This window comes from Carcharhinus amblyrhynchos, chromosome 14, assembly GCF_965287045.1.
Source record: "Carcharhinus amblyrhynchos chromosome 14, sCarAmb.v2.hapA, whole genome shotgun sequence".
Taxonomy (NCBI): Eukaryota; Metazoa; Chordata; class Chondrichthyes; order Carcharhiniformes; family Carcharhinidae; genus Carcharhinus; species Carcharhinus amblyrhynchos.
The window spans coordinates 56384289-56397916 of NC_137337.1; the positions used below are offsets into that span (position 1 = coordinate 56384289).

General features: G+C 43.3%; 1 protein-coding gene across 2 annotated transcripts in view; it reads left to right on the plus strand.

Moving 5' to 3' along the window:
• Positions 1 to 1358: 1358 nt before the first annotated feature.
• Positions 1359 to 13628, plus strand: part of psen1 (presenilin 1) — a 90533-nt gene continuing 78263 nt past the window's right edge. Inside the window, exons 1-2 of one of the 2 annotated variants that reach the window (XM_080202916.1) lie at positions 1359 to 1443; positions 2944 to 3091. In XM_080202916.1, the coding sequence (XP_080059042.1) occupies positions 3005 to 3091 (87 nt within the window). In that variant the 5' untranslated portion in view covers positions 1359 to 1443; positions 2944 to 3004. Of the gene's footprint in view, positions 1444 to 2943; positions 3092 to 8855; positions 9005 to 13628 lie in introns of those variants that run through there. The other variant, XM_080202917.1, reaches the window with a different exon arrangement.

Genomic DNA, 13628 nt, shown 5'->3' on the forward strand with positions numbered 1-13628 from the left:
ATGACTGTTGCCCCTCCCTCGCTGTGAATGAACCTGTTGCTCCTCTCTCTGTTTATATCTCCATTGCTCCTCCCTCATTGAATAACCCTGTTGCTGCTCTCTCCCTCTATCCCTTTGTTACTCATTTACCCATCCCAATGACTCCTAAATGTTGCTACGTGCCTGGTTCCACCACTGCCTCTAGCAGAATATTCCGGGCATCCACCACTTTCTGCCTGAAATACTTGCCCTGTACATCTCCCTTAAATTTTCCCCCTCTGACCTTGAATCTGTGCCCCCTTGTAATTCACACTTGAAAAAATGCCTTCGATTTTCGCAATTTTGCAGATTTTTCTCGGGTCTCTCAGCCTCCACATTGCCAGTGCAAACTATCCTAGTTTATTCAAACTTTCCTCATTACCAACACCCTCAAGACGAGACAACATCCTGGTGAATCTTTTTTGCACACTCTGCAAAACTTTCACATCCACCTGGTAGTGTGGCGACACCCCCCCCCGCCCCCGTCGCTGCTCCCTCGCCGCGGGCAACCCCCCCGTCGCTGCTCCCTCACCGCAGACGACCCCCCCCCCGTTGCTGCTCTCACTGAACGTTCCCTTTTTCTCCTCTCTCACTGTTAATCGCCGCATCACTACACTTTTGCTGGTAATGTTTCTGTTTCTCCTCGCTCGCCTGTTGCCCCGCTTGTTACTCCCTCTATTCCTTCGCTATTCATGTACCCATCCCAATGGCTTTTAAATGTTGCTACTACTGCCTCTAGCACAACATTCCAGGCGTCCACCACTTTCAGCATGAAATACTGCCCCTACACATCTTCCTTAAATTTCCCCCCTCTGATCTTGAACCTGTGCCCCCTTGTAATTCCAATACCAACTGTGAAAAAAACATTCACTTATCTCAATTTTGCAGATTTTTCTCAGGTCTCCCTCAGCCTCTGTATTGCCAGTGCAAACTATCCTAGTTTATTCACTTTCCTCATTACCAACGCCCTCAAGACGAGACAACATCCTGGTGAATCTTTTTTGCACACTCTGCAAAACTTTCACATCCACCTGGTAGTGTGGTGACCAGAACATTGCTCCTCTCACTGTGAATGACCCCGTTAACCCTCTCTAAGTCTAATAGTCACAAGGCAGATACATGTTCGGTTGGATACAGAGTAACATCAATCGTTATTGTCTTTTTAACAGCTCTCAGAGCAGATGCATCATAGTTTAGACAGAATGGCTCCGATTTAACTTTCACAAACAGGGACAGCACACACCTCCGGCTCCGGCCAGCCCGGGGTGGACACGCGATGCGTGCGCAGGAAATCCGCCGGTCACATGACCGCCGCTGCCCGTGGCGGAGGTGACGTTAGAGTGACGTTGGTCATTTCCGGTGGGTGGAGAACAAGGCTGTTGGTGAGGAAGGGTTGGGGACATCATGAGAGTCGGTCAATTCCGGGTGAGTTACCCTTATCCCCGGATCGGCTGTATGAGGGGAGGTGGTGATTCCCCTCTGCCATTGGGGTGGACTTCTCCTTCTCCGCTGGTCATAGCAGAGGCGGGGCTTATCCTCCCCATCGGGGCTGGTGGAGTAGGCCCCTCTCCTTCCTCTATGGGTCAATTTGGTTAGGGGCGCAGGCGTTCTGTCCTTTCGCTGGGGGTCAGTTTGGTGGGATGGGCCCTCCTTCCCTCGTGGGTCACTTTGATGGGGTGGGCTCCTCTCCTTCCCCTGAGGAGTCACTTTGATGGGATGGGCAGGTGTCTTCTCCTTTTCCTGATGGTCACTTTGGTGGGGTGGGCAGGTGTCCTCGCCTTCCCCTGAAGGTCTGTTTGAATCATAGAATCCTACAGTGCAGTAGGAGGCTATTCAGCACATTGAGTTTGCACCAAGGATAATCTCGTCCAGGCCCTATTCCCGTTACCCCATGCATTAACCCGAGCTAGTCCTCCTGACAGTAAGTGACAATTTAGCAAATTAGCCAATCCACCTAACCTGCACATGTTTGGACTGTGTGAGGAAACTGGGGCACTCAGAGGCAACCCAAACAGACATGGGGAGAATGTGCAAACTGCGCACAGACACTGATCCAAGCTGGGAATCAAACCTGGTCCCTGACGCTGAGGCAGCAATCTAACCACTGTGCTGCCTGTTTGGTTAGGGGGCAGGGACTGTTTTGTTCACCTTGGGGGCAGGGGTCCTCTTTTCCCCTAGTGGTCAGTTTATTTGGGAGGCAGGGGCTCTGCCCTTCTCCTCGGGCACGGTTTGATTGGGGGAGGAATCCTCTCTTTTCCCTAGGGGTCAAGTTTAATTGGGATCCTCACCTTCCCCTCGAGGTTAGTTTGGTTGGGGGCAGGATGCATTCCCCATCGGTGTTACGGTTGTCTCACTCATGTCTTCAACTGTGTCCTATTTTTCTTCCACTTGCTGCCCTTGACACATCATCTATAATTGCATGTACACTGGGAGCGACTTCTCCAGCGCTAGAAACTTCTGATTTGTACTTTTTCAATTCCAACCATTTCCGTATTACTGATAACTGTTCCTGCATTGATGGGTGGTACTTCAATGGCCAAGGTCTTAAACTCTGAAAATATCTCCCAAAACACCGCTACTTCTCTTACCTTTTCTTTAGGATGCACCTTAAAATCTCTCATTAATCAGGTTTTTGGTCAACCATCTTGTGGCTTTGTGTCAAATTTTGTCTATCATGAAGCACATTAATCACTGGTATGCAGATTTAAGACCAAGTGTCTTTGGCCAATTTTGAATGTGCTGGGGAAGCTTCCGCTTATTGACATGGCCAGTTGATTCTTTGTTGCCATGTAGTAGGGATGATTCACTGGAGTTTCTATTCATGTTAACACATAACGAAATATCCAAATGTTCAGGAATGATTATCCATATTGGGTGTCTTGCAGATAGGAGAATAATGTTTTTCTGCTCTTATATGCTTTGCAGCGAGGGAGGGAGTGTTAACTAACGCGGGTGATTGCTTCATTCGTTTCGTGGGACTTTACTAATGTCGGAGTTATCTGCCCAGGTTGTGCCCGTGTTTCAGGGCGGGCAGCCAAGAGAGAGTGCAACAGAAAACCATCAAGCCAACTCGGTGAGACATTGTGCTCTTCATTTTACACTTTATGATCTCTTGTACTTTAAAATTATAAATGACTTGTTCATCATTGAAAGTGTTTTTGTTAACAGGAGAGTGAAGGGGACACAAATTTAAAATAATTGGTGCAACAAACAATGTTGGGGAGGAGGTAGGGGAGAGTAATGAGGAAACCCTTTCTTTACATTGCGATTTATGTTCTTGGATGTGCAGCCTGAAAGGATGATGGAAACAAATTCAGTGATTACGTTCAAAGGGAATTGGTTAAATGCTTGAAAGGTAAACATTTGCAGAGCTGTGTATAAAGAGCATGGAGAGTGATATTACAGAGCTGTTACACTGTGCAGACTGGTCACCTATGCTGTTTCATTCTATAAGGGTTGGTTTCTGAGGAAAAGGATTGCTGCAACACTTGAATGATCAGGAATAATATCCTCTTGCTGATTTTTAAATAGGACTTGAACTGTGAAAAGCATAAACATGGTGTCTATTTCAGGAGCAACTCAACTTGGTTTCAGTCTGTATTTAATAACTGTTAGTAATTCCAATGGAGGTGTCCTTCAGGGTTCAGAATGTGGCCCATGAGACATTTAGTTGACTGTTGCCTAGGGGCAGGGTTGCCACGTGCTGCTGATTTCTGGCTGCTTGGATTTTTCTGACTGGTATGACTGAAATTATATACACACAAAGCAAGAGCGAGTGAGGTGTTTGCTGATTTCATTCATGTCCCCCCTCATGTCCAAAGTGTAAATAGTTGTTTTGTTTTTACATTTGAAGTTGTTAGTTCTATCAACTATCTAAATGATTAAGTAACTTGTTTTGAGATATTTGGCATGTATTAAATATGTTTCTTCGTAGAATTGTGATTGGTGAATAAGCCTCAATCATAGAATTCCTATAGCGTACAAAGAGGCCATTCGGCCCATTGAGTCTGCACAGACCACAATCCCACCCAGGCCCTATCCCCATCTCCCTACACATTTACCCACTAATCACTCTAACCTACGCATCTCAGGACTCTAAGGGCAATTTTAGCATAGCCAATCCACCTAACCCACACGTCTTTGGACTGTGGGAGGAAACCGGAGCACCTGGACGAAATCCATGTAGTCACGAGGAGAATGTGCAAACACCACACAGACAGTGACCCAAGCCTGCAATTGAACCCAGGTCCCTGGAGCTGTATAGCAGCAGTGCTAACCATTGTGCTACCGTGCTGCGTGCCTGATTTCAAACTTGTGGCTGACTGAGATGGAGGGCCACTCATGCAGCCCACTCACTAGCCTAGGGTACCTACCACTGACCTAGAACTTTGTGTCATCCACAATACACCAAGCTTGGAAGCATTGTGAGGAGAATTGTGTACATTTTCAAAAGAGCTTAGGTTGGTGGAATGGGCGGACAAGTGGCAGATGAAATTCAATGCAGAGAAGTGTGAAGAAATTCATTTGGTAGAAATAACATGGGGTGACAAGAGTAAAATAAAGGGGACAATTCTAAAGGCAATGCAGGAATGGGGGACCAGTGCATAAATCATTAAAGTTGGCAGAACAGATTAAGGCATGGGGAGACAAGACAAAATAAGGAAACAAGTCTGAAGGCTGTGCAGGAGCAGAGGGTGCATAAATCATTAAAGTTGGCAGAACAGGTTACAAGAGGGGTTAAAACATACAGCACCCCAGTTATTAATCAGGGCATAGAGTATAAAAGCAAACAAGTTAGTTTAAACTTGCATAAAACACTCATTTAGCCTCTTAATGTCTCTACTTCAGGGTGCTGTATTTTGATAAGGATAGCGAGGTATTAGGGTATAAAAAATAATCATGAATGGTTCCAGGGATGGGGAGCTTTAATTGCATTGATAGATTGGAGAAGTTGGGACTACTTTTCTTGAAGAGGAAGTTTAGAAGAGAACATAAGAAATAGGAGCAGGAGCAGGCCGTCTAGCCCCTCAAGCCTGCCCCGCCATTCAATAAGATCATGGCTGATCTGAAGTGGATCAGTTCCACTTTCCTGCTCTCTCCCCATAACCCTTAATTCCCTTGTCTATCAAAAACCTATCTACCCGTGACTTAAATATATTTAGCGAGGTAGCCTCCACCACTTCAACAGGCAGAGAATTCCAGAGATTCACCACCCTTTGAGTGAAGAAGTTCCTCCTCAACTCCGAACTAAACTGGCCCCCCCCCCATCTTGAGGCTGTGCCCTGTAGTCCTGCTATCCTTTCTAAGCGGGAAGAATCTCTCTACCTGTACCCTATCCATCCCCTTCATTATCTTATACGTCTCTATAAGATCCCCCCTCATCCTTCTAAACTCCAACGAGTACGGACCCAGAGTATTTAGTCTCTCTTCATAGGCCAACCCCCTCATCTCCAGTATCAGCCTAGTGAATCTCCTCTGGACTCCCTCCAAGGCCAATATATCCTTCCTCAAGTGCGGCGACCAAAACTGCACACAATACTCCAGCTGTGGCCTCACCAGTGCCCTGGACAGTTGCAGCAAGATCTCCCTACTTTGATATTCTATCCCCCTCGCTATAAAGGCCAGCATTCCATTCACCTTCTTGATCACCTGCTGCACCTGCAGACTGGGTTTTTGCAACTCGTGCACAAGGACCCCCAGGTCCCTCTGCACCGTAGCATGCTGCAGCTTTTTGCCTTTTAAATAGTAATCCCTCCTACTATTATTTCTGCCAAAGTGGATAACCTCACACTTGCCAACATTATACTCCATTTGCCAGGTCTTCGCCCACTCGCTCAGCCTATCCAGAGCCCTCTGCAGACTTTCCACACCCTCCACGCAATTTGCTTTTCCACTCATCTTTGTGTCATCAGCAAATTTCGTCACCCTACACTCAGCCCCCTCCTCCAGATCGTCTATATAAATGGTAAATAGTTGAGGCCCCAGCACCAGTCCCTGCGGCACTCCCCTAGTCACCAACCGCCAATCAGAATAGCACCCATTGATACCAACTCTCTGCTTCCTATTAGACAGCCAATCCTCTATCCACGCTAACACCTTACCCCCAACTCCATGCACCCTAACCTTCTGTAGCAACCTTTTATGAGGCACCTTATCAAACGCCTTTTGAAAATCTAAAACCACCACACCCACCGGTTCCCCTCTGTCTACCGACCTAGTCACATCCTCATAGAACTCCAATAAATTCGTCAAATACGACTTCCCCTTAACGAATCCGTGCTGCGTCTGCTCTATCAAACCATTCCTTTCTAGGTGCCTCGCTATTTCTTCTTTGATGACGGATTCAAGCATTTTTCCAACTACAGACGTTAAACTAACTGGCCTATAATTCCCTGCCTTTTGTCTGCTACCTTTTTTAAACAGTGGCATAACGTTAGCCGTTTTCCAATCTTCCGGCACTTCCCCAAATCGCAAAAAGATATTTGATAGAGGTGTTCAAAACCATGAGCGAACTGGTCAGAGTAGATATGGAAATACTGTTTCCATTGGTGTAAGGATCAAGAATGAGGGGATACATGTTTAACCATAGAACCATAGAAAATTACAGCTCAGAAACAGGCCATTTGGCCCTTCTTGTCTGTGCCAGACCGTTTTTTGCCGAGTCCCACTGACCTGCACTTGGATGATATCCCTTCACACTGCTCTCATCCATGAACCCGTCCAAGTTTTTCTTAAATGTTAAAAGTGACCCCGCATTTACCACTCGTTCCACACTCCCACCACTCTGCGTGAAGAAGCTCCCCCTAATATTCCTTTTAAACTTTTCTCCTTTCACCCTTAACCCATGCCCTCTTTTTTTTTTCTCCCCCAGCCTCTGGAAAAAAGCCTGCTTGCATTCATTCTATCTATACCCATCAAAATCTTATACACTTCTATCAAATCTCCTGTCATTCTTTTACGCTCCAGGGAATAAAGTCCTAACCTTTCAATCTCTCTCTCTAACTCAGCTTCTGAAGTCCCGGCAACATCCTTGTGAACCTTCTCTGCACTCTTTCAACTTTATTTACATTCTTCCTGTAACTAGGTGACTAAAACTGTACACAATACTCTAAATTCGACCTCACCAATGCCTTATATAACCTTACCATAACACTCCAACTTTTATACTCGATACTCCAATTTATAAAGGCCAATGTACCAAAAGCACTCTTTACGACTCTATGTAAGGTAAAAAAAGTCTTCATTCGTGCAACAGATCTCTAGGACCTGGAATAGGTCTGAGATTGTGGTGGAAGTAGGTTCAAACAAGGCAGTTGAGGGAATTTGATTTGATTATCTGAGAAGGAAAAATGTATGTCGGACTTCAGAGAGAAAACCAGAGAATGGCACTAGGTAAATTGCTCCTTCAGAGAGCCAGCATGGATATGACAGACCAAATACCCCTCTTTCTCCTGTGCTGTAAGCATTCTTCTGCACCTCTAGATGTAATGCATTAAGTTTTGAAAATGCTTACCTGATGGATGCTTTTCCACTTTTCTATATTTTGTTTCCAGTACAGAGTGTTTGCTCCAAACATGTAATTCCCAATATTGTGTTAAGAAGTTAGTCTTTAATATTCAGTGCATTTACTGAGATTTTTCTTCATGCACCATTTAAATATATTCAAAGCTCATAGCTGTGAAAGTTTATTATTGCTTAAGGTTCTGTGGACTAGGAGAAAAGTTTGTAATTCAGTTTGCCCTGTTTTGTAGGGTTGAGCTTGGTGCTAACTGCACTGAGTTTATGATATTGGATTGATTTGAGTGATTTAACTACTGATGATCAGGAATCAGTTTATGATGCAGGATTAAATTAATATCCTGGTATTTTATTCTGTTACTTTTGAGAGTTGGAACAGGTTTCACATGCCTGGGAGGATTTTCCTTTGATTGCCTTAACTGGGAGGTTGGTTGATTTGGCAAATTGTCAATTGTTGGCAGGAAACTGTTGTTAAATATTATTGACATATAATTTTTTCAATGAAATTCAAATGTCTATATCGTGAGTTACCAAATTCCAACCATTCATCACCTCTGTGCTCAATGATTGACAATGGCAAGCAACACTACAGTTTTAAAAATGTCATCCTTATTTTCAAATCCCTCCACCCTCTTTCTCTCTGTAATTGCCTCCAGCCCCACAGCACAAGTTCCTCCAATTCTGGCTTCTTGAACATTCCCAATTTTCTTTGTACTATTTTTATTTCTTAAGTTTGGTCAAGAGGCAGGCTTTTTGATCACCTGTCCTAATGTGACTCCATAGCACCACAGAATCCCTAGAGTGCAGAAGGAGGCTGTTCAGCTCATTGAGTCTGCACCAGCTGTCCAAAAGAACATCCCACCCAAGTCTTCTCCTTCACCCTATCCCTGTAACCCTGTGCATTTACCATGGCTAATCTACCTAAATTACACAACTTTGGACTGAGTTGAAACAAGAGCATCTGGAGGAATCCCATGCAGATACTGGGAAAATGTGCAAACTCCACTCAGCCTGTTGAAGGCTGGAATTGAACCTGGGTCCCTGGCGCTATGAGGCAGCACTGCTGATCATTGTGCCATTTTGACTGCCTCTGAAGAACTGAAATGTTTTACTATATTAAGGGGGTGCTATGTAAATACACATTGTGCAAACCAAAAGCTTTATACAACAATGATCAAATTACTGGTGTTGTTAGCTTCACTTGCAGTCTTATCCTTTGATCTGGCCATAGTGCTGACTCAGTAAAAGCAAGCAGTTGTGTAGGTTTCCCCAGTGTGCTTACTGTTCAGTGGCAAACACCTGTCTCTTTCTCAAACCAGGCTTGCCTTACTGTAGAGAGGAAAACACCAACACCCTGCCAAAGTTGTGAGCAGGACTGTTTGAAATGGATAATGTTGATGAAAATGAGAGCATTCCTTTGCTGATCTTCAGAGAGGAGATGACTAGCAAGACTGTCAAAACTGACCAGGTAGGCTGCCGGTCCTGGCTGAGACAAAGCAGCAAAGTTCTTCTACGCCTTGTGCCTTATGCAGCGGGTCTTCAGATAGCTTTATTATTGCATGTTAGCAAGGAACGTGTTTCTTGGCACATAGACAAGCAGAACAAATTTGTACAGAAGTTGAATTTTCTGAGGTGAATTTCTTGGTTTAAGTTGAGCATCTTAACAATTCTGCATCAATTGTTGGGTGGATGGATATGGAAGTTGCTGATGATTATTATTTGGGAGCACAGCTTTGCTGATGGGATTTGTTGTGAGAATGCAGCTGGAAGTGAGTACATTTCAGAAGATCTGTTAATTTACTGACTTTAGCTGCACTTCATAGGTACTGGTGATGGAAAATATTTTTAATATTTTGAACTCATGGCCCTTCTAAATGTGTTTTAGTCTGTTTGTTCATTAGTTCTTCTCCCTACCTCTCATCAACATATTCTTTGACCCTTTTACCCAATCAGGGAGGTGCCATTTAATTTCACTCTGCAATTACCTCATTTGTATCTTGACATTATTTTTCTACCCATCCTCCCTTGATACCATGTCTATCAATTCTACTGGTCTCAAGGTTGAATGGTTCAAATGCCAGTGTGAAAATGTCAAACATCAACCTCTCCGCATATAAAAAATTTTTGGAAATATCCTCACAGCCTCAAAAACCATCTGATTCTTTAGCGGTTAAAGAAGCTATTAAGCCACATAGGCCATCAGCTCCAAGGTTTAATGCCCAATCCATCCGGAGTAAGTGGACCTTGCTGAATTATAGCCATTGGGGCATTTGTATTATCATAGACCTATGGAGAAGAAAATTGGACAAATCCCATTTCATGTTGCTGTCTGTGAAGCGAGTCAACAAACAATCTCAGTGAGAGGATTAGGCCTCGATTTACTTGGGCAACCTGCATGATCTTTTTACCAATGAAATGGACACTTGGCTGAGGGTTGTTGATCCAGTGGCTCTGGACACTAGAAACAATCCCTCTGGGTTGGGTGTCCCCCTAAGAGCACAAAATATTTTGATCATTCAGTCTTAAAATTTTCTTGATTATGTAGAATTGGCTAACATTTAACATTTTAATTGTTAGTGCTTAAATTAGTGTTTATATGTGGATGAAGCTATATTTAAGATTTCATAGCAAAAATACACTTTCTTGGAATGTATAAGGGATAGTTTTATGGACCAATGTGTCGAGGAATCAACTAGAGAGCAGGCCATCGTAGACTGGGTATTGTGTAATGAGAGAGGATTAATTAGCAACCTTGTGGTCCTGGGTTCTTTGTGTGACCATAATATGGTAGAATTCTTCATTAAGATGGAAAGTGACACAGTTAAGTCTGAGGCTAGAGTTCTGAATTTGAGGAAAGCTAACTTTAATGGTATGAGACGTGTATTGGCTAGGATAATGTGGCAAAGGATACTCAAGGGATTGTCAATGGATAGGTAATGGCAGACATTTAACAAACACTTGGATGAACTTCAATAACTGTACATCCTTGTCTGGTGAGAGAGTAAATTGGGGAAGATGATTCATCCATGGCTAACAAGAGAAATCAGGGATAGCTTTAAAGCCAAAGAGGGGGCATATAAATTGGCCAGAAAAAGCAGCAAAACTGCGGACGGAGAAATTTAAAATTCAGCAGAGGACAAAGGGTTTAATTCAAAAGGGGAAAATAGACTGAGAGTAGGCTTGCAGAAGATAAAAACTGACGGCAAAAGCTCTTATAATATGTGAAGAGAAAAAAATTAAACACAAATGGAGGTCCTTGACAATTAGAATCGGGTGAATTCATAATGGGCGTCAAAGAGATGGCACATCAAATGATACTCAAATATGAATAAATGCTTTAGATCTACCTTCACTAAGGAAGGCACAAATAACTTTCCAGAAATACTAAGGCTAATAAATGCTAATACAGAAGGTCCAGCATGGAGGGAACTGACTTATTAGTCAAGAAATTGGGGAAATTGCTGGGATTAAAACCTGATAACTCTCCAGGGCATGATGCTGTGCATCTCAGAATACTCAAGGAAGTGGCCCCAGAAATAGTGGACACATTGATGATAATTTTCCAGCAATCGGTAGACTCTGGAAGATTGGAGAGTAGCTAAAGTAACCCCACTTTTTAGATGAGGGAGAGAGAAAGTGGGGAATTATAGACCGGTTAGCCCGACATTGGTGATGGTGAAAATGCTGGTGTCAATTATTAAGGATGGAATAATTGGGCATTTGGAAAGCGATGTCAGGATTGGTCCAACTAAGCATGGATTCATTAAAGGGAAATCGTGCTTGACAAATCTTCTGGAATTTTTTGAGGATGTAACAGAGTGGACAAGGGTGAACAAGTCAGTATCTGGGCTCTCAAAAGGCTTTTCACAAGGACCCACACAAGAGGCTAGTGAGCACAATTAAAGTTCATGGTATTTGGGGCTAATGTATTGATGTAGCTAGAGAACAGGTTGGCAGGCAGGAAGCAAAGAGTGGGAAAAAACTGATCATTTTCAGAGTGGCAGGCAGTGGAGTGCTGCAGGGTTCAGTGCTGGGACCCCAGCTATTCACAATATACATTAATGATTTGAACAAAGGACTTGAATGCGATATCTCCAAATTTGCAGATGCCAGTAAGCTGGTTGGTGGCAGTGTGTGATGTGTGGAGGATGCTAACAGACTGCAGGGTGACTTGGACAAGCTGGTTAAGTGGGCAAATACTTTGCAAATATAATGTGGATAAATATAAGGTTATCCACTTTGGCAAAAACAGGAAGGAAGATTATCTGAATGGTGGCAATTTAGGAAAGGGGGAAGTTCAGTGTGACCTGGGGTTCATAGTGGAACAGTCGCTGAAGGTTGGCATGCAGATACAATGGGCAGTGAGGAAAATTAATGGCATCCTGGCCTTCATAGCAAGAGGATTTGAGTATAGGAGTAAGGATGTCTTGCTGCAGTTATACAGAGCTTTGGTGAGGCCACACCTCGAGAATTGTGTGCAGTTTTGGTCTGATTCTGAGAATGGATATTTTTGCTGTTGAGAGAGTCCAGTCAAGGTTCACCAGACTGATTCCTGGAATGGCAGGACTGACGTATGAAGAGAGACTGGATTGACTGGGCTTGTACTCAATGGAATTTAGAAAAATGAGAGAGGAATCTCATAGAAACATATAAAATCCTGATGTGACTTGACAGGCTAGGTGCAGGAAGAATGTTCCCAATGTTGGAAGTCAGAACTCTTGGTCATAGTCTAAGAATAAGTGGCAAGCCATTCAGGACTGAGATGAAGAAGAATCTGTTCACTGAGTTGTGAACCTGTGGTGTTCTCTACCACAGAAAGCTGTCACGGTCAGTTGATTAGATCTGTGCAAAAGGGACCTGGACGTAGCTCTCGTGACTTAAAGGGAGCAAGGGGTATGGAAGGAAAGCAGGAGTGGGATACTGAAAGTGCATGATCAACCATGTTCATATTGATTAGTGGTGCAGGATCAAAGGGCCAAATGGCCTCATTCTGCACCTATTTTCTATGCTTCTATATATTTGTTTTCTGCGTTATAAATGCGTCTTTCAAACCCTTGAATCACCTTGGAGGCCGGGAGAAACTTAGCGATTTGATGGCATCTACACACTCAAAGATGTGGCTTGTCAGCTAACTTGGTTAAAAGTTCCTGTAATATTCCTTTTTTAATGAGAATGAAATGTAATCCCTGCCAATGTTCATTAAACCCGCTCAAGGACAACTTGAATTACATTCTCAAGGAGACTTTGAACTTTAAAAGCCGTTATGTTGTGAAATCTAGCTGCTGTTATATGGGATTCATGGAGGCGGTGGAGAAGAAATAAAACCTAAAGTGAATCCCAGTTACAAAATGGAAGAGAGAAAACTAGTGGCCAGTTAGACTAACACCAAAAGTAAGAAAAATGCTAGAAACCATTATTTAGGGACCTAATATAGTCAACATTGATTTATGAAAAGAAAATCTTCAAGAACTTTTCCAGTGTAATGTAGTGAATTATTCTATAAAGGGCCAAAATAGAGCCTATTACATTAAATTAGCAATTATGTATTGAGGGATATTAGCTTAGATTGAGGATTAGAGTCAGAGGTTTCCAGCTTGGAAACAGGCCCTTTGGCCCAACTTGTCCGTGCTGCCTCCTTTTTAAGGCCCAAAGCTAGTCCCAATTGCCTGCATTTGGCCCATGTCCCTCTGTACCCAAATTACTCATATAACCTTTTAAGTGCTTTTTAAAAGACAAAATTGTACTCACCTTGACTACCTCTGGCAGCTTGTTCCAGACACTTACCATCCTCTGTGTGAAAAAATTGCCCTTCTGGATCCTTTTGTATTTCTCCCTTCTCACCTAAAACCTATGCACTCTAGTTTTAGACTCTTCTACCTTTGGGAAAAGATATTGACTATTTACCTTATCTATGCCCCTCGTTATTTTATAGACCTCAATAAAATCACTCCTCAGAGAAAAGTCCCAGTCTATCCAGCCTCTCCTTATTACTCAAACCATCAAGTCCTGGTAGCATTCTAGTAAATCTTTTCTGCCCTTTTTCTAGTTTAATAATATCCTTGCTATAATAATGACCAGAATTGCACACAATA